The 25,412-nt window shown below is 43.0% G+C and overlaps 2 protein-coding genes across 2 annotated transcripts in view; one reads left to right on the top strand and one right to left on the bottom strand.

Annotated features, from left to right (window-relative positions):
- Nucleotides 1-19,256, bottom strand: part of LOC126470832 (trithorax group protein osa-like) — a 66,351-nt gene extending 47,095 nt beyond the window's left edge. The window contains exons 1-3 of the mRNA XM_050098848.1: nucleotides 19,185-19,256; nucleotides 7,988-8,176; nucleotides 2,181-2,397 (exon numbers count right to left, since the gene is read on the bottom strand). Of these exons, the coding sequence (XP_049954805.1) occupies nucleotides 2,181-2,397; nucleotides 7,988-8,176; nucleotides 19,185-19,256 (478 nt within the window). The remainder of the gene's footprint in view (nucleotides 1-2,180; nucleotides 2,398-7,987; nucleotides 8,177-19,184) is intronic.
- A 148-nt stretch (nucleotides 19,257-19,404) lies between these two features.
- LOC126470831 (katanin p60 ATPase-containing subunit A-like 1) overlaps nucleotides 19,405-25,412 on the top strand; it is a 105,769-nt gene continuing 99,761 nt past the window's right edge. The window contains exons 1-2 of the mRNA XM_050098847.1: nucleotides 19,405-19,413; nucleotides 19,489-19,750. Of these exons, the coding sequence (XP_049954804.1) occupies nucleotides 19,405-19,413; nucleotides 19,489-19,750 (271 nt within the window). The remainder of the gene's footprint in view (nucleotides 19,414-19,488; nucleotides 19,751-25,412) is intronic.

Below are 25,412 nucleotides of genomic sequence, written 5' to 3'. Positions count from 1 at the left end.
ACTGAATGTTATCCAGAAACAGATTTTAATTCACACTCGCTAAAATGTGCATTTACAAAGCTAAAATGTATGTTTATAAACAGATTGCCTTTATTTTGTTGTTATTTTGTTTCACAATATTTACCATTTTTATTTTCATAATGTTAATTCTTTTACTCCCTGTTCCCCTCGAATCTACGAGTGAACACGATCACAGATATGTGGGTGATGTGAAACTTTTTTTTTTCTTTTTGAGCAATTTAGATGAACATGTGTGCTACATTTGATGTTCACTCAGAGGAAATTAAATTATTCCGTGAAGGATCAATTTAAAAATCCTTACACTGAATATGCACAAGTCCAGTTACGGTGATGTGACCACCACCTATGTTCGATGTCAACATACAGTAACCACTCACAGACAGCAGATGGCAGCAGAGGGTATATAAGGTGTGTCAGGGGGCACATGGGAAACAGTGCAGTCATTGTCCTAATTTGAAAATGGAGCAATTTATCTGACTCCCAAAAGAGCATGTTTATTGGTTTTCAGGCCAATGGCGGAAGCATTCTGAAATGGCTAAGTTTGTAAATTGTTCACACGTCACCGTGGTTAAAGTATACCATGCATAGCAAAATGGTGCTATTCAAAACCGGCACCAAGGAACTGTGGTTCAACACAGGCCATAGATGACAGTGGTGAACAATGGTTGTAGAAAGTGTAGGATTGAATAGATCTGCAACTGCTGAGCAACTGACTGCTCTGATGAACCAAGGGATTACCAACAGTGTCTCAACAACCTTTTAGTATACATTGCTGTGCATGCGGCTTCACAGTAGGCTGTATTTTGCACACCAATGCTACTACTGGAAGTCTACTGAATGGTGTCAGGTGGCCTTTTCTGATGAATCATGTTTTACGCTTCATCATGCAGATGGTAGTTGGCACGGATGGCGTGAAACGTCTAAAAGTGAAGGGCCCAGGCCAGAGGAGGGAGCGTTATTGTCTGGGGTACATTTTTGTGGCATTCCCTTAATGATCTTGTCATTCTGGATGGTACAATGGATCACCACAACTATGCAAATACCCTTGGGAACCATGTCCACCCCAATACACAGTTTGTTTTTTTTCCTCAGCACAGTCATCTACCAGCATGACAATGCAACATGTCATACAACTCTGAGTGTAGCTGCATGCTTTGAAGAGTGCCAGGATGCATTTACCACACTACCCTGGCCACCAAATTCACCAGTTAAATCCAATCAAGAATCCGTGAGACTATCTCAATCGGCCTGTCTGCGTAATGCGTCCACAGCCTAGGAACCCAGTGCAGCTGGCCATGGCACTGGAGTTGGCATGGCTCTTCATCCCTGTTGGTTCCTTTCAGAACCTCACTGACTCTCTCTCTGCCCACCCACACTGCAAAAGGTGGTTGTTCATGCTTCTCACAGGTGGTTGCATTGATGTGACTGGATCATACATTACCTCACGGAATTTAACTCCAGTAATATTAAACACGCTAATGGCTTCTCACTGACTAGTATCTTCAATTTTGTTATATGATTTGATGCGTATATTGTACAATGTGTACCATCAGTAAGTACTGACAGTACACAGCCTCAACAACATATAAATGTGTATTTTTAACTGTGCTTTTTAGCAATGCACAAGAGTTAAAATTTATTCCCTTGTATAATACTTATTTCATGCATCAACACATACCAATACTATTATCAACAACTAATAAAAATCTTTTTTACTTCACACCACCAGCACCAAAAGCGTGAATGATGCTACTGTCACTTGTTGTCGTTATCTTACAATGGAAAAATGTCCATTGCCCACTTCACTGTGATAATATATTCTATTACAGATTCACTTCCAAATATGCCATTTTGGCCCTTTTTCAACAACTCACTTTAACACAATATATGTTATGAACAGGATATGAGTACATAAGTTATAAGATTCTGCAAGCTTTTCTGAAAGAGAGAAGAGTAGAACTTGCAATTCCTCTGTCCACTCTTTTGCATCAGATGGCATGTGATCACAATATTCTACATAATTTAAGGGCCAAAAGCAATGTAGAGCCCATGTCAGTAATCACTTCAGAGCAGCTTTGTAGAGGCACAAATCAAATCAATTAAGTACATAAAATTAAAATTTTCTGTAAGGATTTCAACAGTACAGTGTTATGGACTACCTGGAGATGGAACTGATGATGTCTTGGTCATCTTCTTCTTCGAAGTAGATTCCACTTGATTTATAATTGGTTGTGGGTCTATACCTCCACGGTCAAAGTGACATTCGAAGGCCAAAAGGTTTTTCGTGTAATGCTTCCGAAGTGTATATGCAGCACTTGAAGATGCTCCGATGCCTAAAAGCCCTGCAATGTCTTTCCAGGTTTTGTTTTTTGTGACCTGTGAATTTAAGTTTGTAATCAAACACAAATGAGAAAACTGTGTTTGCTGAAACACAAATAGCTGTTATAAAATATACATACTATGAATTAAATTCACCTGTCATGTTTTTCTGTATGAATGTGAAGGATAATCTCAGGAAATAGTGTACAGATACTGATACAGCTTTCACTAATAGATAGGTCGATTGATGAGGAAGGTTTGTGTAGATAATTCATTACCCATGTGCCAGACAAGTTGTCTGACCATAGATACTTAGTGTTACCCATGCAAACCAGGGGTAGGTTGCTAGTGAAGAATCATTGTAAGTAATAAGCTTTCTTATGCTACAGGTTAACAATTAAAAATTTCCCTTTAAGGTAACTGTTATTTAAATATTTTTTATGCTACTGACAGATCTGAACTCAAAGATATTAACAAATAATAGAAAACACTAGCAACTATCTATTTATGACATCAAATTTTATAGCTAATCTTAACTACATTACTGTTTAATGTGCATTCATTTTTAATAAATTTCAAAGTTCAGCTTTAACATTTACTACATACACAATAATCTCAAACTGAAGGTAATTCACCACCTTCAGTGGTTTAAGTGAGACCCTTATTCCTTTGTAATCTGTATTTCCAAAGTAATGGAAGTAATTTCCAAAGTAATTCATAAAATTCAGGAGGTGGTCAACATTAACTTTCACTTATTATTGGAACACACATGAAATAGAAATATGTTGTGCACTGGTCGAATTTCACACAGTAAAAAACTAACTGCTACTGTTTATGGAAAACAGCTTGCACACAGACAACCCCCCCCCCCCCACACACACACACACACACACACAAATGACCACAAAATCCTACTATCTCAATATCCGAGACAAAAAAAAAGGAGCAAATACTGCTCAGCAATTAAGAAGCAACTGAAGAAGGGCTTAAAACGACAAGCAGCCACTCCTCTTTATCTTCATTCTGAACTGTATTAATTCTTTACTAATGGTTATCCAGCACAGTATGTGAAGCTGAAGATTAACGAAATGTAACCAGTCTTCAAATTACTTACTCTGTTTAATGAACTACAAAAACACAGAGAAAATGTAAAGCATTGTTTTGTTTTGTTTTGTTTTGTTACGAGTTCATAAATTTCAATATCTGCGATGAACAAGATGGGGAATATTTTGGTGCAGAACAAGTCAGATACGTCAAAACTCATTTTTTATCTTATTGCTAACCACTACAAACAAAACAGGATTTCTTTATTGCAGACATTAGACTGCAAATTATCATAAAACTGGTTACAATAAAAGTACAGGAAATGGATGTTTCAGATTAAGAGGAAAGAGAACAATTCATTACATAGTAAAGCTACATGGCTCCTTGTGATATCTTACCTCATTCCCACACTCGTACTGAAGAAGGGTGTAACTGATCAAGCACACGCATAACCTAACACATCCAAACTTAGATTTACACCCTGCAAGCCACCTCTCATGGTATACGGAAAAATCTTTTGAGGATCAGTCAACAAGCAGTGCCTCTTTTTTTTTCTTCAGTAATGCTTATTAATTTAAAAATTTGAATTTGGCACTATTCTACAAAGCTTCTTCTCTAATCTACTGCAGTGGTAACTTCCTGCATCAACAGATGCCAGTACTGCAGTTGCTTGCAACGTGGTCAAAGTCTATGTTCGTATTAAACAGCGTTCTGTGATAGAAGCCTGAAATGTAGAAGTAAAAATGCCCATTGGCATTCATGAAAGACAGAAAAACGTGTAAAGTGATGGAACAGTGGATACCAGCACTGTTTGTCGGCGTAACAACGCTGAAGACAGATCATTGGCTCATGAAAAGCAGAGCAGCAGGTGACTCCACCCAACATGAAGTGAGTCGATGACATTATTCATGGTGATCACCAGGTGACTGTGGATGATTTGTGTTACATTACCTCCCACAGTAATGGCATTGTGATGATGATGATTTTTTCTGCAAATGTGATACTCAAAGCTTTGTGCGACTCGAGTATCAAGAATATTAACACTCTGTCGGGCGTAATTGGCCCGACAGGCACAACTGAAATGTTTTTGTTCCCTCTCTCCCAAATAAGTCAGCGTGGGATTTGCCTGCCATTAGTACCTTCCTATCTTCAGGCAGTGTTTACAACACCCTCCACAAATTTTTGCGTGACCTTTGTAGAGAGCAGATGTGACGTTAGTGGCCTCTCATGCTCATTGCACTTTAATACATCTTTGCTTTTGGAGGTGTGTATTTTTGGTTCTTTTTAAGAGTTGTTATTTTGCTCACTTAATGGATGAGTAATGTGAATTTTGTGAATATCTTGTAAAAATATACAGTTCAGTAAGCTTGGCCTTTCAGGCACATTCCGACTGAGTACATAATTATCCTCAAGTTCTCTCTTTTAGACTCTAGATTCTTCAAAGATACAGCTCAGAATTATTACAAATTGTCTAACCCCTGTCATCTCGAAGAAATACAGGATTTGCTGATGTACAATGATGAGGAAGACTCCATACTGTCTGAGGATCTTGGTGATGAAAGTGACATTGATTCACAAGATGAGATGGAAGAATGTGAAGGTGATTCTTTAAAGCAGCGAGATGGTGAGGATACTGCTCAAGATGAAGAAAGAAGAGACAACAAAACAAGGAACTTTTATTTGGGAAGAGATAAGAAGACCATGTGGGCCAAAAAGGCACCTGAGGAAAGACATCGTAACGGGATCTTACATCATCACCACTCACCTCCCTGGAGTCATAGGAAATGCTTAGAATGCTACAAGTGCAGTTGAGTGTTGGAATAATTTATTAGCCGATGATATCCTTGCCACCATTATCACATATGCAAATCAATACACTGACACTATCAAGGATCATTTCACTAGTGAGAGAGACATCAGATACACAGATGTAATTGACCTAATAGCATTTATTGGTTCGTTGTACCCAGCAGGTGCATACGGAGGGAATGGTCAAAGTCTGGAGGAACTTTGGGAGACTGAAGGTGACAGACTGAAAAATTAAGTCTTGTGATGAATATCAAACAGTTTAACAGTCTGATATGTTGGCTTCATTTTGACACCTGAATTACCAGAGCCCAACAGAAGGAACTTGAGCAGCTAGCTCCTATTCATGAAGTTTTCGAAGAGTTCATGAAAAATTGTCAGAAGAGCTATTGTCCTGAGGATAGCATCACAACAGATGAAATGCTTCCTGGTTTACATGGTTTATGTCGTTTTTTGGCAGTATATACCCTCAAAACCTAACAAATATGGAATAAACCATTTTGGTCTTCTTGATGCTAAAATGATATACACAGTGAACATGGAGATCTAAATTGGACTACAGTCTGGAAGTGGTTTCTGTGTCAGCAACAAACCTACTGGAGTTGTCAAGAGAATGGTTAAGCCCATATTTGGATCTAGCCAAAATATCACTGCTGATAACTGGTATTCAGATTCTCATCTTTTGACTATTTGAAGACAAAAAAGCTGTCGTATGTTGGAACTGTCTGAAAAAATGAAAGACACCTGCCACCAGATTTTCTTAACATAAAAGGGAACACACAATACAGCAGTATGTTTGGCTTTAATGATGGGAAGGTTTTCGTTTCCTACACACTGCGCCATAACAAAAAATTAGATTCTTGTACATTTGCTTCACAATGATGATGTCACTGGTCCTGAATCTGGAGAAATGGAAAAAAAAACAGAGATAGTCACTTTCTAGAATTCAACAGACGGTGGCATTGATAGTGCATATCAAATGTGTGTTACTTATTAAATGAGCAGAAACACAAAGCGCTGGCCAGTGATCGTTTTTTATTCACAATGTTGAATGTAGGTGGTCTCAACTCCCAGGTTATGTACCTTGAAAGTCAATTGGAGAAATTGCAGAGAAGAGTGTACCTAAAATCTCTGCCACATCAACTTGTGCTTGGAGAGCTACACAAAGGAAGTATGAAAAAGATTAGAATCCCCTCCAGCTTGCGAAGCTCACTCAAAAGATTTATTCACAAAAAAGACACAGAAATCACCTCCTCTCCCACATCCCAATATACGTAGACGCATCACCTGCACTACAGAAATGGGTCGCAGAAGGATGTCAAACTATGAATGTAAAAACTGTCACAAATATAGTCTGCCAACTTTGCTTATCTGTGCACCGATGTATTTCCTCTGGTAATTGTGAGAGAAGTTGAAAGGCACCAGCATCAAAACAGTGACTTAAAATGGTAGTTTTTTTCATAAATTTATTGTTTGATAAAATTTATGTGCTGAAAACTGTTACTGTTCAGTGGTGGATTCAAAAGTTCGGTCATTTATATTCTGTTTCTTCTGTGTTTAATAAAATGTTTTTTCAGCATCCATTTTCATATGTTGTGTTACTACACTTTCCCATGAAAGCCACCTACCACATTTAGGTTACTAAAGTTGAAAATATGAAATAATAGCTGATTTCAAAATCTCTGCCTGTTACGCTCATTGTGCCTGAACACAGGAGTCTCAGAACTGCACCTGACGAATAAAAGGCCAAGAAATAAAAGCAGAATAAAAGGCCAAGAAAAACAATTTCCTGCCAACTCTTGCAGCCCTTCTGTTTGGAGGGAGAGGAGTTTTGGGAAAATTTGTGATTGGAGACCACACATGGGTTATTTTTCTGAAGCATACTCAAAGAGGTAGTCAATGGAATGGCATCAAAGGAACTCACTGAAGAAGAAAAAGTTCAAAACTTCGTGCCTGGCAGCTAACATTATAGCTACAGTATTCTGGAATGCAGGGGGCAAGATTATTGTTGATTTTTTGGAGCAGAGGTGCACAATTAATTCTGTCAACCATGTCAGACCCCTCAAATAGCTTAAAGCACATCTACAGTGAGTTTGCACAACATAAGCTATGGTGGATGCTGTTGTTCTGAACGACAATGCAAGACCACACATCAGTCATTACATCACTAAAGAGATTGTGAAAACTGGGTAGGTAGTTTTGCCTCATCCCTCATATAGCCCTGGCCTGGCATCATTAAGCTTCCACCTGTTCGGGCCACTAACAGCAGCTCTTCATGGGATTCACTTTGAAGATGAGGAGGCCATGAAAACATCAGTGTGTCAACGGTTTCAGAAGCAGGACTGTGCATTTTACCAATCCAGATTACGTGCCCTTGTTAAAAAGATGGACCAAACCCATGGAAATGGACAGATTATATTCAAAAGTCGTAGATTACTTGTCAATGTGTGCTTTCCAATCTATGTAGTTGCATTTGAAATCTTTGACACACACACACACACACACACAAACAAACACACACACACACACACACACACACACACACACACACACACACACACAAGAAGCATTTCTTTTTGACTGACCCTCTTTTAAGCAACAGTTATTTCTCTTTCCTTATCAAACGCACAGATAAAAACTTAACACTTGCACAATGGCTCTATTATTTATTGAAACACATTAAATTCCAATCACAAAATATTCTTAAAAAATATGTTAGTAGGAAAATCTATTTACAGTACATCTAGTTAGTATGTCTATGGAACTACCATGGAACTAAACACTGCACCTTGCATACCTCCATGAAGCCCCCTCTTTCCTTGACGTAAGCATACAACCGATAGAGATCGAGAGGATTCTTGGAGATGGTGGGACATGCTGAGATAGGTGTTCCACGCTCCTCCATGAACTGCAGCAGTTTGTCAAGCCACATGCGTCGCTCGTGGTTCTCATCCATCTCATACAGTTTGCACAGGCTGTCTGGTTTCTGTGTCACATAACATACTTATTAGTGGGTTCAACCAATACACATTAAAACTCAAAATTTACAAGTACATCAAAATAGTTACAGTATTCTAACACCAATAACCTTAGTTACAATTTGTTGACTGTCAAGTTCAAGTGTAGTTCATACTGCATCTACCCCACTTCCCTATGGGAATACTAAAAACTGCTTTGACATATCTATCTTACAATGTTACATCAAACTGACTGTGATTAAAACTCGACAATTTCAGTTATGATGTTACAAGCTACTTTGTCTGTCGTAACACATGACATATAAATTCTCCCGCTTTGTAAACGAAGATGGTGTCTAGAACTGATAGGTGCAAAAAACACACAGGAAAAACAGAAACACTATTTCGAAGTACAAAGTGATATTTGTTTCTCTTTTGATGTATGTTCTTTTTATTCGGTATCAATAAGTCATTGCAAAGCCTAATCTAATGTTCGCATTCAAAGTAAATGTAAATCGCGCTCTGGAGACGTATGTGCTAAGTAAGTGCATTAATAATCGAAAAGTTCTACCGCAGATAATAATAAAATTTGAAAAATGTTGAGAAAGCAGAGAGTGTTGCACTCTCGATTCAAAAAAGAACGCCCAGCGATCGACAGGTAAAAATTAGTAGAACTTCGTGCGTCCGTTAGAAGATGGATACGCGAAGCATACAAAAATTTCCACCGTCGTACCATAGCGAAAGATCTTGCCAAGAACCCCGGAAACTGCTGATCATATGTAAAATCACTAAGCGGATGGAAGGCTTCTATGCTGTCACTCGTCGACCAGTCTGGGTTGGCAATAAAAGACAGTAAACGGAAAGGTGAAGTTTTTTATCTCGCGTTTAAGAAATCATTCACGCTGGACGATGGTACAAATATACCGTCGTTCGACTGTCGCACAGACTCCCGCATGGAGCGCATAGAAATAGACATCCTTGGCGTAGGGAATAACTGAAAGAGTTGCAAACGAGTAAGTTGCCAGGTCCAGATAGAATCCCAATTCGGTTTCGGGGAGAGTGCTTGCATTTTCCGCGAATCTCTCGCACAGCGCAAAGTTCCGAGCGACTGGAAAAAAGCGCAGTTGACTCCTATATACAAGAAAAGCAAAAGTACGGACCCACATAATTACAGACCACTATCCTCAACATCGATTTGCTGCAGAATTCTTTAACATATCCTCAGTTCGTTGCACGGATTGCCCTTTTTTCACGTGCTGAGCATAGATGAAGGGCAACAGGCAGATTCCATATTCCTCGATTTCCGGTAAGCGTTTGAGCCGGTGCCCCACTGCAGACTGCTAATGAAGGTACAATCACACGGAATAGGTTTCCAGTTGTGTGACTGGCTAGAAGACTTCTTAAGAAATAGAACCCAGTGAGTTGTCTTCGGCTGTGAATGTTCATCAGAAACAAGAGTATCGTCAGGGGTGCCTAAGGGAAGTGTGATAGGACCGCTCTTATTCTATAAATGATCTGACGGGCAGGGTGAGTAGCCATTTAAGGCTGTTTGCTGATGAAGCTGTGATGTACGGAATGGTGTCTCGTTGAGTGACTATAGGAGGAAACAGGATGATTTACACAGAATTTTTAGTTGGTGTGATGAATGGCAACTAGCTTTAAATGAAGAAAAATGTAAGTTAATGTGGATGAGCAGGAAAAATAATCCTGTGACTTCCGAATACAGAATTAGTAGTGCTGCTCGCCACTCCATATGAATTAAATATCGAGGTGTAACGTTGCAAAGCGACATGAAATGGAACGAGAACGTCAGATTGGGAGTAGGGAGGACGAGAGGTCGACTTCGTTTCATCGCAGAATTTTTCACCTGTAGAGGAGACTGTGTGTGGAGCACTAGTTCAACCCATTTTTAAGTACTGCTAGAGTGTTTGGGATCCACACCAGGTCGTATTAATGGAAGACACTGAAGCAATTCAGAGCCTTGCTGCTAGATTCGTTACCAGTAGGTTCGATCAGCAAGCAAGTAGCACAGAGATGCTTCGTGAACTCAAATGGGAATCCTTTGAGGGAAGATGACGTTCATTTCGCGACGTATGCCATACTGAGGAAATTTAAAGAATCAGCTTCTGAGGCTGACTGCTGAACGATTTCATAGTCGCCAACGTACATTTCGCCTAAGGACCAGAAAGTAGGACTAGTAAGGAGGCTTACAGACAGTCGTTTCTCCCTCGATCTGCTTGCTACTGGAACGGGAAAGGAGGTGACTATCAGTGGTATGTTGTATGTTTTACCTTTCGACATGCACCATACGGTGGCTTGTGGGGTATGTATCTAGATATAGATGAAGATATCATACGTATTAAGCCTTAGTGATTTTGTCCGTCGTTAAAATGGTTTGTAGATGAACCTTGCGATAGCATTTCGCTGGTGGCAGTTTATCCCAATTGGAACATGGTCACCTTGACGTCCACCATATGTCACAGAAGTTCAGTGGAGCAAAAAATCTAGACTCAGAATTGCGTAGCAACCTTTAGTTACATTATACAGCTATTCGACGCACTCATGAACTCATTCTGCCCCCACCTAAAACATAATATTGCTGAAACCAGTTACTTCGTCACCGTCTCCTACCCCCTGCAAACTATAGTGAAGGGCGTTTAATTGTTTCCTACCAACGAGGTGAAGATTTGCCACTGACACATGCGCCCCTGTCCCCAATAAAATGTACGCCCCTAGTCGCTTACCACTCCCACAACGCCACTTTCCGCCTCCACATACGTTCTGCAGCACTGATATTGAATGGGGTTCCCGTTTGCTTTTAACGCTTGAACATTTCGCCCCCGTCCATTCCGCCCCTTGCTTGTACAGTTCTTCCCGTGGTGCCCAACCACACGACAGTTCTCACGTTGTGACTGACGGCACTGCCTCTGGACGTGCCCTGAGCGCCCACACCTGTAGGATCGCACGTCAGCAGACAAAATGACTCGCCTATTGCATACCCCTGTCGCTATATCTATCTCCTGATCCGTAGCTAACCTAACGGCAGCGTTAATGTCTTTCGGGCTACATCACAGAACGCTTTTATACACATCGGACGGCAGACCTCTGAGGAAAGCGTCTGGACCTTTATGCTCCTCGTCCTGGAAGATAATCTTATTTGCTTCATCTCTTCCCATTAATTCGTAAGTATGCCAATTGACTTTTATTATCCCATCGCTGAAACTTTCGACTGAATCATTGTGCTTCCCCGACGTTCCACTCAACTGTTTCCGTAAAAACCTCGCGCTATTCTGTTTTCTACAGCGTTTATTGATCCACTGTTCAAACCGCTCAGAAGACAGTACTTCTTCAACTCCCAGTTATACCTATCAAACGCTTTTGCGTCCTCTGCCAGCCGCAACTAAGCCATTTGTAATAGCTAATCATCTGTGTAAACGCCAATCTTTGCTACTGCCTCCAAACCACCCAAGAAGGACAAAAGATGGTTCAAATGGCTCTGAGCACTATGGGACTTAACATCTCAGGTCATCAGTCCCCTAGAACTTAGAACTACTTAAACCTAACTAACCTAAGGACATCACACACATCCATGCGCGAGGCAGGATTCGAACCTGCGACCGTAGCAGTCGCGCGGTTCCAGACTGTAGCGACTAGAACCGCACGGCCACTCCGGCCGGCCCAAGAAGGACAACACATCGTCAGTTGGTTTGCCAGAAAAGGGAGAAATCAAATTAGCGGCGGCTGAATCCACCGATGTAGTAGATAAACTGGACGATAGCCCATCTTCTTTCACATCAACCATTTGCCTATACGTCTCTGCCAAGTCCATTGTTAACTGCTTTACCTGATTTATTAACGTACGAATCACCTCCCGCCCGGAAATACCATGCGTCCTGGACTCTGTCACTGACCCCAATACACAATTAAGTATAATAAAACAGCAACACACCGAGTGACATGGTGCAGTGCTTAACACACTGGACTCGCATTCGGGAGGACAACGGTTCAAATCTGTTTCCGACCATCCTGATTTAGGTTTTCCGTGATTTCTATAAATCGCTTCAAGCAAATGCCGGGATAGCTCCTTTGGAAGGGTACGGCCAACTTCCTTTCCATCCTTTCCTAACCCGATGGGACGATGACCTCGCTGTTTGGTCCCCTTCCCCAAATCAGCCAAAACAGCAACAACATCAGGACAATATCCTCTCACAATCATCGATTAAGGTAAGATAAAGTTCCGCCTTCTGGCCCAATCGTGCCCGACCCATCGCCGTGTCATCCTCTGCCAATGGTGTCACTGGATGCGAGATGGAGGGGCATGTGCTAATCCCTCCGCTCTCCCGGTCGTTGTCGGATTTCCTGATCTTGGAATAGCTGCTAATCGGTCGCGTAGATCCTCAATTGACCCACGTGAGGCTGAGTGCACCCCGTAACCTCCCTGCAAGGAAAAAATCCTGGCAGTGCCAGGAGTCGAACACGGGTCCTCCAGCTGGCAGTCAGCCGCGTTGACCACTCAACTACGGAGGTGGACTCTCGCAAATCTACAATACTATCTTACATCTTACGCATAATCATGAGACTTCAATTCCCTACACTGCCTAGCACCATCGTCATAACGTCGGCACCTAAAATGCTCTATTGATACAGTAGTGACTCAGTACATGGTACACACACTGTGCCCTAATAGTTTGCACTACAAGCACCTTATTGGTCATAAAGAGTGCTCCCTGAAATTGCCACGAAATTTTGACAAATCAGCCGTTCTTCCGACCTCATAAACACTACTCTAAAGTTCCGATAACACTCCCGCTTAGAAATCCTCTGCACGCTAAAGTAGAAGAACTAAACAAAACAGTTAGTCCACTGTAATTATTCCTGCTAACTGCTGCAGCCGGTATGAGATGCTGGGTCGGGCTGCCGATAGCCGTATCGGAGTTGCTTCAGACACGCAAATGTAGAGGCCCGAGGTTGATGACATCTACAGTAGCAGGGTTGAGACGAGGTGGTGGGTTGAGCCAGGCTGTTGACCGGTGGTCGACCAAGAAAACAGCATTAACACTCACTCATTTTATTAGAAAAGTTACAACACTCCTAGCGTTGCTCCGTAACAGTTACACCCGCTTGTCGTGTGACGACAGTTGCCGGCGGTTACTGATACTGTGGCCGATCAGCAGCCGGCTTAACGTCAACAGCAGAGCAGGACTGACTCTGGTAACCTGCGGCAGCTCGTACACCGTCTCTGCAGGTCAGGGCAGTAGCCCAGACAATGAAGACCAAACAAGGTGAAGTAGACGCAATTTTTTACGGTGGTAGGAGTTTCACGACAACGTACTAAAACTCCACATTAATGGCGTGTAAGGGTGGGGGTGGGGGGGGGGGCATTTAAAGGTCACTTTATTAAGTTTTTCTCGAATAATTCATAAACCGCAGCTTCTAGCGAAAATTATTCCCAGTACAAATTGAAACTACATTAAATTTCGTACAAAAACGGTATTATATGTTTTTTCTTTAGAGTTAACATTTTCGGCGTTGCAGGGGATGGAAAAGCTGAAGATTATTAAAAATACTGTTTTCATGGTAAAAAATTACTGTTTACTGTTAAATAAGGTGGGGTAAGAACAAAAATATTAAATTTGTGTCCAACGTTTAAGTGCAGTAGCGATGCAATAAGGGATAAATTGTGTTCTATGGGTGTAAGAGAGTGGGGAGGCATAGGTAGAGGACAGAAGTGCAAGGGAAGTAGGCTGCCGAATTGTAGTCATGCACTTCTCTCCTTCATATGTCTGCAAAACGAAGAGCGAGTGGTGACTTCCCACCACTCTATGTAACTCGCCACCTCCCAAGAAGCAACTATAGGGTGTTTCACAACGTTATACTACAATTGCCCTCCACAGGATGGTGTGTTTATTTTCCACAAAAGTGTGTTGCACTACATGGGATACAGTTATGAGTTACTGTGCCACTAATACTAACGCAGAAACGCTTACGCTTTGCCAGTGATTAGTATGGCGGGCTGCAGAGGGTCTAAATAAGTTTGTGAAACACCCAGTAGTTGCTTCTTGTGATGTAGCGAGTGGAAATCACCTGTTCTGTCTTCAGGAGGGAATGGCATGACCACAGTCTGGCGAACTATCTTCCCTCGCACTTCTATCTTCACCCTCTCCACCCTGTTACACACTCGAGTATAATTTATGCCTCAGTAGGCTCTAAGATACTTATACGTGGTACAGACATTTAACATTTCATCTTAATCTACTTCATCTAACAACAGGCATTAATTTGATACCATCAGAACACTACTTTTAATAAACTGCGGGTTTTCCATCCCTCAGCAACGCCGAAACTATTGGTCGTAGAGGAAATACGAATAGTACGTTTTTTATTTTAATTTTTTACTGGGAAACAGTCTTGCTAGAAGCTATGGTTTTTGAGTCATTCAAACAAAACCTAAAAAAAGTTACATTTAACCCCCTCCCCCCCCCCCCCCCAACCACCACGCTCACACCCAACTGGTGGGGATTTATAGTATGTCGTTCATGACACTTCCTCATACAACTATACAAAATTTTGTGTCTATGTTTTTATTCTCGTAATTTTCCTTCATTGACCACAGGGCGCGCCTGTAGACAGGGTAGTCCGCCATGGTTCTTGTAGCGGATGACAGCTCACATCGGTAGTGTTCGCCATTCCTAGCGGAGGCGTACAGCGCAAGTACAGGCTGATGTCGGCTGTACAACTCCGGTCACGAACGGCTGACCTCCGAGGCAGAAATCCAGCTACTGCCGAAGTGAACCCGAGGTGGTCCACCAGTGGAAGGTGCCAACTTCACGGGAGTAGACTTAGAGCCAGTAGTCGGCTCGTCGACCATGTCACCCTGTTGCCTGATATCAACCTACAGCCGTAGTAGGTGCTGCGAGACTCCGATTATCTCTACTGGAAATAATGGGTATCTATACAGGTTTGGTGTCCAATAGTGCCGGGGCATTGCTTCTAAACACGTACCCCAAGACAGTGTTGCGGCCAGAATGTGGGCAACTGGCCTGCGACTTCCGTGGTCGCCCTGCCATTCTGCTTCGCCGACAGTACTGCGAGTACTGGCCTCTGACACGCAATGTGGAAACCAGAGGGTGTTACTGCCGCATCTCATGCAATGGTGTTTTGGTTCGCTCCGTGCCGAGTGGCGGTCGCGGTCTCCTTACAACAGCTGCGGCAATTCCGCTTAGTAGCACCGAAAACTAGTGGTGGCGGTATGAGACAGAGCACAAGCTCGGAATACGAAAGGATGATGAAGGAAATCGGCCGTGGCCATTTCAAAGGAACTAGCTAGGCATTTTGCCGGAGAAGTTTAGGGATATCAGTAAAAACCTAAATCTGGGTGAGCGGACGGGGATTTGAACTGTCGTCCTCTAGAATGCGAGTCCATTGTGCTAATCACTGCGCCATCTTGCTCGGTCCAGATGATACGAGAGGACTTCAGAATGTAAGTTATACGTTATTATGGCAGGCAAAGAAACTTTTATTGAATGCTGTACTACTCTTTATAATGGCAGACATACGTGACACTTGTTTTCGACATAGTCACCAGCTCTTTGTAAAACAACGAACGGATGTTCAACCAATCGTTCAGCACCTCGACGATCCATCCATTACTGAGGCAGTCATTCGAGAACCACTGTGTGAACGTCCTCATCGTCGGAAACTTTGTAACTGCTGTGAATCACTTTCTCGATTGACTGAAAATTTCCGTCTGTGGCCCATATCGATGGTCTTCCTTCCCGTTCAGCATGACTCATGTCTGTGCGCCGTTGTCAGATTACCAGCTCTGTTTCACTATGGCTGGACGTGACATCGCATTTAGTTTAAATACCGCCCGAATTTCACGGTGACCCTGTGAATCATTTAGATGTTTCACCTATAAGAATTGTATATCTAAATTGTACACGTTTTCAACGTGAAATTCTGGCGCTCACTTACGCCCTGGAGTTCGTTTCCAACTGCCGCTCCCACAGTGTGATGCACACCGCAGCACTGCCACTGCAGCAGACCATGAACATGTGCTCTCTTCTCAGAGTGCGCCACTCGTGCTGCGTAATGATCTTAGCCTGGGACGACGCGTGTAACTCTTTCAAGTCCCCTGACACTATGCGCTACGCCACGGAATCTCAAAGAGCGGAGCGAAGGAAAGTTGCAGTTATTTTGAACAGAATTGAATCTACGTTTACGTTATTTTGTGCTCCATTTATCAAATTTTGTTGGTGGTAGCGTAGTTAATTTTAGCCTCCCATCAAATCTAACCTGAATGCCAGCAAATATTTAAAATTATGAGCGAGTGATGACAGACAGTGAGCGAGAATAGGCTTCTAATTTAAGGATAATCACGGTTAGTTCAAATATATGCTTACTTCTTAGTCGGAATTATAGCAGTTCCAGCTTCGACACATAGGTAGAATATTAAATAATTAATTTTTCACCTGCTCTCATATCCTCTCTCCATCGTCGTTATAGTATCCGAACAAATTAGTACTAGAAGTTAGTTACTACTGAAATGTTCAGTTACTGCTACCTGGAGTCCCATGTAGCGTACTGATATCATTACAGTTGTAACAACGATGCAGCCACAGATATTTAAAGAACGCGCACTCGCTTGCCATGATCCCAAATGCACTTGACACTTGTTATCAATCCTGCCGCTTTTCACGTAATGTAGTGAGGTCTAACAAACTAGGTCAGTGCTGTACGGTGCATTTGTGTAACTCCGTTTAATATACAGGGTGACCTAAAAGTTTGTTAACATTTTAAAACCCGCTAATTCAGGGAATAATGTAGATAGGGAGGTAAAAATTGATATACATGCCTGAAATGACATGGTGTTTCACTGAAACCAAAAACGAGTGCAAAAACTGGCTAACAGACAATGCTGGACAGTAAAATGTCGGTGACGCCGCATGAGAATCGTGTATAAAATGAGCTGTAATGAGAGAAGGTTTATAAACACGTGCTGCAAGGTACGACCTTTATTCAGTATGGCGCTCCTCTCCATATTGCTATGCTTGTGAAAGACGTCTTGTGTACATCGCTTGGTGAGGATCGAATGCTGCGTTGTCACGTCCGTCATCCTTGACCTCCCAAGTCCCCAGCCCTTAATCCGTGTCATTATTGATTGTGGGGTCATCTGCAGTCGCAAGCCTACCACGATCATCCGATTTCATTAGGAATGCTAAAAGAAAACATCCGACGGCAGTTTCTCACCATACCTACTGTTCAGTGCTGTTCACAACATTGTCGCTCCACTACAGGTATTGTTGATGAATGACAGCCGATATGTTGAGCATGTGTTACAAAAAACACCGTCTTTCCCAAAAATCAATTTTTATGCTAATTATTACTTTTGTATACACGTCAAAAAAAGGTTTGCATCACCCCGATTCCAGGAACTCCTGAAGATAGACGTTGACTGTGGTTATTGTATCACACACACAGTCCCTTTGACTGTCACTAAACCCACCCGAAGATGTAAACAACCATGCATGAGCAGCGCCTATTAGACGGAGGGGGTCCGACAGCCGATCAGTTCCACTCATTACTCCAGGAAGGAGGTACACAGCACGTGTTGTCTGTAGTTCAACCGTACCTAGACGGTCAATACCGCGGTTCGATCGCTTCTGCAGTGTTACTTTGTGCCAGGAAGGGCTCTCAGCAAGGGAACTGTCCAAGCGTCTCGGAGTGAACCAAAGTGATGTTGTTTGAACATGGAGGAGATACAAAGAGACAGGAACTATCGATGACATGCCTCGCTCAGGCCCCCCAAGGGCTACTACTGCAGTGGATGATCGGTACCTACGGATTATGGCTCGGAGGAATCCTGACAGCAACGTCAGAATGTTGAATAATGCAGCCACAGGACGTCGTGTTACGACTCAAACTGAGCGCAATAGGCTACATCATGCGTAACTTCACTCCCGACGTCCAAGGCGAGATCCATCTGTGCAACCACGACACCATGCAGTACGGTATAGATTTGCCCAACAACATTCCGAAAGAGCCGCTCAGGATCGGCATCGCGTTCTCTTCAACGATGAGTGTCGCATGTGCCTTCAACCAGACAATCATCGGAGACGTGTTTGGAGGCAACTCGGTCACGCCAAACGCCTTAGATACACTGTCCAGCGAGTGTAGCAAGGTGGAGGTTCCCTTCTGTTTTGGGATGGCATTATGTGGGACCGACGTACGCCGCTGGTGGTCATGGAAGGCACCGTAACGGAAGTACGATACGTCAATGCCATCCTCCGACCTATAGTACAACTATATCAGCAGTATATGGGTGAGGTATTCGTCTTCATGGACGACGATTAGCGCCCCCGTCGTGCACATCTTGTGAATGACTTCCTTCAGGATAACAACATCTCTCGACTAGAGTGACCAGCATGTTCTCCAGACATGAACCCTATCGAACATACCTGGGATAGATTGAAAAGGGCTGTTTATGGACGACGTGACCCAACAAGCACTCTGAGGCATCTACTCTGAATCGCCGTTGAAGAGTGGGACAATCTGGACCAACAGTGCCTTGATTAACTTGTGGATAGTATGCCACAACGAATACAGGCATGCATCAGTGCAAGAGGACGTGCTACTGGGTATTAGGGGTACCGACGTGTACAGTAATCTGGACCACCACTTCTGAAGGCCTCGCTGTATGGTGGTGCAATATGCAATGTGTGGGTTTCATGAGCAATAAAAATGGCGGAAATGATGTTTATGTTTATCTGTATACCAATTTTCTGAACAGGTTCCGGAACTCTCGGAACCGAGGTGAAGCAAAATTTTTTTGATGTGTTTATTATGTGAAACGCCATGCGCTGGTGATTTGCTGAACTTTTTTGGTTTCAAGAAAACCCCATCTAATTCCAAGCATGTGTGTATATTTTTACCTCTCTGTCTACATTTCCCCGCGAAGTATTGAATTTTCTAATTTTAACTGACGTTTGGATCACCCCATACAAACAACAGACATTGTCTTGCGTACGTATCACTTACTGTCGCCAAGTGGGGTATTTTTATTTCAAAGCAACAGTTCCATTTTGTACCCGTGCGAATTGGCATCACCATTTGTCTATATTATCTCGAGATAAATAGCTCTGTCTTTTATACGTGTAACTTATTACCGCAACTTGTGGTCTCGTCAAGAAACAATAGATTCCACGTCTTTCCCATACGATATTACTTCTGTTCCAGGAGATGTTCAGTCATATAAATAATGGAACTGGTAGAGATTTTTATTGTGCATTCGTTGTCCGAGCATACAGCAAATGTTCCCCCTGGCAATGCTAACACATGATAGGCAGAGATCGGCAGAACGCATTTAGCCGACTGCGTGCTGTGTTGCAGCCCGAGGTCGTCGCACTCTGTGCTGCACCAGGTGACGCGGATGATGGACGCGATGACGCTGCTGGAGCCGTTCGCCTTCACCAAGATGACGACGACGCGCTGGCAGTCGCACGCGCCGCCCCCGCAGCCACAGCGCCGGACAGCCGCCAAGCAGCACCCGCAGCCCGCTCACCGCCCACGCGCCCGCCTGCACAGGAACAAGTCACCCGCCACAGGTCAGTCGCTCGCAAACCGCCTACCCTCACTTTGTGGCTGTGGCGGTTTGTCAACGGGTACCGTACAATATTTACATACACTATATGATCAAAAGTATCCAGACACCTATTAGTGGACGTTAATAAGGGGTGCGTGCTTCCTTCGCCTTTATAACGACTTCAGTTCTGCTGGGGACACGTTCAATGACGTGTCTCAATGACTGTGGAGGAATGGCATTCTTCCTCGAGAGTCGAAACCAGAGATGGTAGTGATGTTGGATGCTGGGGTCTGGAGTAAAGTTGACGTTCTGACTCACGCTAAAGGTTTTTCTTTGCGTTCATGCCGGCACTCTAAGCAGGCCACTCCATTTTAGGCATATTATTGGCCACAAAACATTATCTCACAGATGCTGCTTTACGACAGGGAACATTGTCCCGCTGGTATAAACCAGGATTGTCTCTGAAGTGTTCCCCTGCTGTACGCAGTACAGCGCTTTCTTAAGTGCAGTAAGGAAACCACATCCTAGCCACGAAAAATGCACCCATACGGCCATCTGTAACCGTATTTCACCGTAGGCACTATATATCATGGCAAGCAACGTTCTGTAGGCACTCAACAAACTAACACCTCTCTATCGGATTCTCGATGGGTGTAGCGTGATTCATCACTCAAAATCACTCGTTTCCAACAACTCACTCTTCAGTGGCGTCGCACTTTACATCACTACAAGTGTCTCTTTGCGCTGACTACAGAAATTTGTGACTTAACAGGAATTATTCCATAAGAGTACGCCATTCTTTTCGACTCCTTATGCAGTCATTATGCTAGATGGACTGAGATTCATGAGTAATTTTTACCGCTGATTTCATACGACTTTTTACAATCAGCCTACCCCAGTGCTCGACGGTCCCTGTTGGTCGATACATTGAGTCTGCATGGTCTTGGTTTAGCTGTTGTTGTTCCTTTGCATTTACACTTCACAATCGCATCACCAGTCGACTTGTGAAGCTTTAGAACGGCCGAAATATCCGTGATGGAATCATTACTTAGGTGACATGCAGTGACTATACAGTCCATGTTCGAAGTCACTAAGCTCTCCTGACCGACCCATTCTGCCGTTACCACTCCTCTACTGACAACACACTCCGTTTCTACTGGCGGATTCACCTCACGTGCTTGGTTTAGCTGTTGTTGTTCCTTTGCATTTCCACTTCACAATCGCATCACCAGTCGACTTGTGAAGCTTTAGAACGGCCGAAATATCCGTGATGGATTCATTACTTAGGTGACATGCAGTGACTATACAGTCCATGTTCGAAGTCACTAAGCTCTCCTGACCGACCCATTCTGCCGTTACTACTCCTCTACTGACAACACACTCCACACCTCCGTTTCTACTGGCGGATCCGCCTCACGTGACATCCAGTGGTCAGTTCCGTATTATATAAGGGTAACCGTATACTCCTGCTCAAATAGTGAATGTTGATACTACAGCTATGAGTTGGCCATTTGCTTTCCCTGGAACATTTTTCATGAAATCTCCAGCCACAGCCTTCGCTCTATGAATGATAGTATGCTGGAATAAAAGAGAAGAGGGTGAGCGCTTGTGATCCCCCGTCTTCGAGTTCATTAAAAATTTTGTATCTGCTCCAGCGCGTGGATCTGCTCCTGTGAACCGCTTCTGCAAAAAAGGCCGAGAGTAAAGGACGCGAGTAGGAGCAGGAAAGGGTGAAGTACTTCGGTACTGCGTGTAAATTTAAAGCACCTTTACTATAGGAAGAATATGAATACTTAAATTGTTACTTAACTTTGGCGTTCATGCGATGCCGTACATCAATCAAAGCTAACATCGACTAGAAGTTTCAAAGGCAAAATCTGTAGTGGCTCGTCCACTATGCAATAGAAACAATCTTGCTAGGTCGTCTGCTCGTAATCAAATGGGCTGAACGTGGAGCGGCGCTCGTCGAGCTCCACATCGTCGGCTAGAGGGCGCTGTGGTCGGAGTTGTTCGTCCGCTCTCGTAGTGCCAACCTAAGAACTTGTACCTAAGCCGTCGCATCGTAGCTATCGATACCACAAAAATTGTGGCAGTATCATGAGGGGGATGCTGTTCCGGCCGTAGTGAAGCATCTATCCCACTTGCTAGGACGAAACCACGGAAAATCTAAATCTGAGCTGAGACTTTTAACTCGATCCTCCGACCCACCAGTCCAGTGAAGAGGGCATCAGCCACTTCCACTTGGTTTACACAGTGTGAGAAGCAGACAGCTGTTCCGTATTACTTCAAAATGTTCATAATTCAGGATCCGAGGGGTTATCATCAGCTGAAAAAAAACCAGAACGCATTGACATACCATAGTGTCTCAACTACGATATTTCTCTCAGCGAACAAGATACTCCAGTAGCTAGAACTAACTTGACTAAAAACCATCGTTGGACTGGTACTAGCTGAAAAATCCATACTCCTTCAGTGACGTCATTTACATCTACATCTACGTGATTACTCTGCTATTCACAATAAAGTACCTGGCAGAGGGTTCAATGAACCACCTTCAAGCTGTCTCTCTACCGTTCCACTCGCGAACGGCACGTGGGAAAAACGAGCACTTAAATTTTTCTGTGTGAGCCCTGATTTTTCTTATTTTATCGTGATGATCATTTCTCCCTATGTAGGTGGGTGGCAACAGAATGTTTTCGCAATCGGAGGAGAAAACTGGTGATTCACATTTCATGAGAAAATCCCGTCGCAACGAAAAACGCCTTTGTTTTCATGATTACCACTTCAATTCACGTATCATGTCTGTGAAACTATCTCCCTTATTTCGCGGTTATACAAAACGAGCTGCCCTTCTTTGAACTTTTTCGATTTCATCCGTCAGTCCCACCTGATGCGGATCCCACGCAGCACAGCAATACTGCAGAATAGGGTGGACAAGCGTGTTGTAAGCAGTCTCTTTAGTACACCTGTTGCACCTTCAAAGTGTTCTGCCTATGAATCGCAGTCTTTGGTTTGCTCTACCCACAATATTATCTATGTGATCGTTCCAATTTAGGTTATTTATAATTGTAATCCCTAAGTATTTGTCTGAATTTACAGCCTTAAGATTTGTGTGACTTACCGGGTAATCGAAATTTAGCGGATTTCTTTTAGCACTCATGTGAATAACTTCACACTTTTCTTTATTCAGGGTCAATTGCCACTTTTCGCACCATACAGATATCTTATGTAAATTATTTTGCTTGTATTTTTGATCATCTGATGACTTTACAAGACGGTAAATGACAGCATCATCTGGAAACAATCTAAGACGGCTACTCAGATTGTCCCCTATGTCGTTAATATAGACCAGGAACAATAGAGGGCCTATAACACTTCCTTGGGGAACGCCGGATATACTTCTGTTTTACTCGATGACTTTCCGTCTATTACTACGAATGTGACCTTTCTGACAGGAAATCACGAATCCAGTCGCAGCCTACTCCGTAGGCTACGGTTTAGATAGTTTTGATGCACGGCAGTTCTTTAGTTTCACGAGCCTTATTTTATGTGCTGTCACCGTCTATCTCTAATAGTTAGTGTTGCTGATTGTTACTAGAAAGTTAGGTAGGAGCTTCATTTCCGGTAACTATTCTTGAATTGAGAGGTCTGCAATTGGGTCCAAGGCGCGTGACATGCTGCGTGAATCAGTAAGTGTCAACATTGACACATGAGCCGCCGAAATTGAGTCAGGCTGAAAGGACTTACACCAGGCTGGGTGGTGGGAGTGCTGGCTCCGCTTCCAAATGACAAATCTGTGGCCTGCGTTTGCCACGAATCTTACAAGTCTCCTGTCGGATTTCAACATACATTGAACGACTCAGATATTACTATTTGTCAGTTTTCCTGGATTCTTAACAGAACTTTGGGTTTGACCACATTCCTTCATTTGTATAAGGCGCAGACAAATGAAAACTAGACAGATGGGAAAAAAGGAAGAAAAGTCTTCATTATTTCAAAAGTAATCGCCATAATTGTTAATACATTTATCCCACTGTGAGACAAGACGGTCAGTGGCTTCACGGTAAAAGTTTGCGGTTGCTTACGGAACCGTGATTTTACCCAGGCTTGTACCTCTTCGTCCGAAGCAAATCGACTGCCACTAGTATCTTACTTCAGGGCACCAAAATTATGGATATCGCATGGGGAGAGAATGGGACTCCATGGAGTATGTGTAAGGGCATCCGAGTGAAACTTCTGCAGCGTAGTCGAAACGTGAGGGCGGGCATTTTGTTGACAGGTTGTGTTGGCTACATTGCAGTCGTTTCGCTGGGAATCCCTTACACGTACCCCATACAGTCCCGATCCCTCCCCATGCGATTTCCAGATTTTTGGAACCGCCGGCCGAAGTGGCCGAGCGGTTCTAGGCGCTTCAGTCTGGAACCACGCGACCGCTACGGTCGCAGGTTCGAATCCATCCTCGGGCTTGGATGTGTGTGATGTTCATAGGTTAGTTATGTTTAAGTAGTTCTAAGTTATAGGGGACTGATGCAAAACCGTCAGAGGATAGATAGTGAAATACGTCCAAGAAGAACTCGGCGAACGCTACGGTTGCCATCTGATTCGGAAGAATTTACTGAGGACCAATAACAAATTTGAAGGATCTCCGGGTCCACACATGTTTCCCAAAGATACACAGAGCGTGGTGGATATCGTAGAATTATGTATTGGGAACGATCTGTTTGAATATATTAGCAACGAAACCAATAAGTATTACAGTCAAAATTTCAATAGAAGGGAACTGGATTTTAAAAAATGCCAAATTTGTCGACGTTATGGGGCCCGAACTTCGTTGATAGACACACCGATATTTCGCAAAACGATTCAGACAAATATTATCATTTTTACATTTTTCCGACATCAACAATAAACCGAATAATGCCGACCGGCTTTTCAAAGTGCAATTCGCAACTGATTATTTTTCCATAAAGTTTAAAGAAACGTTTAATCTAAGTCAAAACATCTCAGTTGATGAAGGAATGAAACCATGGCGTGGACAGTTAAATTTTAAAGTTTACAATCCGTCGAAAATTACCAAATATGGCTTTCGGAGCTGTGTGATTCGAGTAAGGGATACATTTCCTCATTCGAGATATGTTCCGGCGCTGGACAACCTTTAGCAAAAACAATGATGGAACTATTGACACCTTCTTATGGAAAGTGGCATCACCTCTGCATAGATAATTATTATAACAGTGTAGAACTTGCAGAGAAGTTACTTGAAAAGAAAATTCGAGTTTGTGGAACGATACAGCAAAATGGAGGATTTCCGGAAAAATTAAAGCTCGCAAAAATCAATGTGTTTGAAGCTTGTCATTAACCCAAAGGTGACAAGCGGCCGGCGACAAGCCAATCCGAATTAGCGCTGCCGGCACCAAGCGAATAAATTTATAAGAGACGGGCGGACGGCAAAGTGTTAACAGTTATGGCGAAAACATCTGAAATAATGAACACTTTACTTACTTTTATCCATCTGCCTCATTTTCATACAACTGCCCCTTATACTACATTGCATGACTGAAGATGAATGTGGTATTTGAGATTCCATCGTAATCTCACGACTGTGCACATCCGACTGCTAATCTCCCCCTAGCCCATTTTAGTGTCGACCGGTTTGAAACATGCTCATTGCTGTGTTCTACCGC

This window comes from Schistocerca serialis, chromosome 3 (assembly GCF_023864345.2).
Source record: "Schistocerca serialis cubense isolate TAMUIC-IGC-003099 chromosome 3, iqSchSeri2.2, whole genome shotgun sequence".
Lineage (NCBI taxonomy): Eukaryota > Metazoa > Arthropoda > Insecta > Orthoptera > Acrididae > Schistocerca > Schistocerca serialis.
The sequence above is the reverse complement of the archived record's forward strand: the minus strand, read 5'-3'. Positions and strand labels throughout refer to the sequence as shown.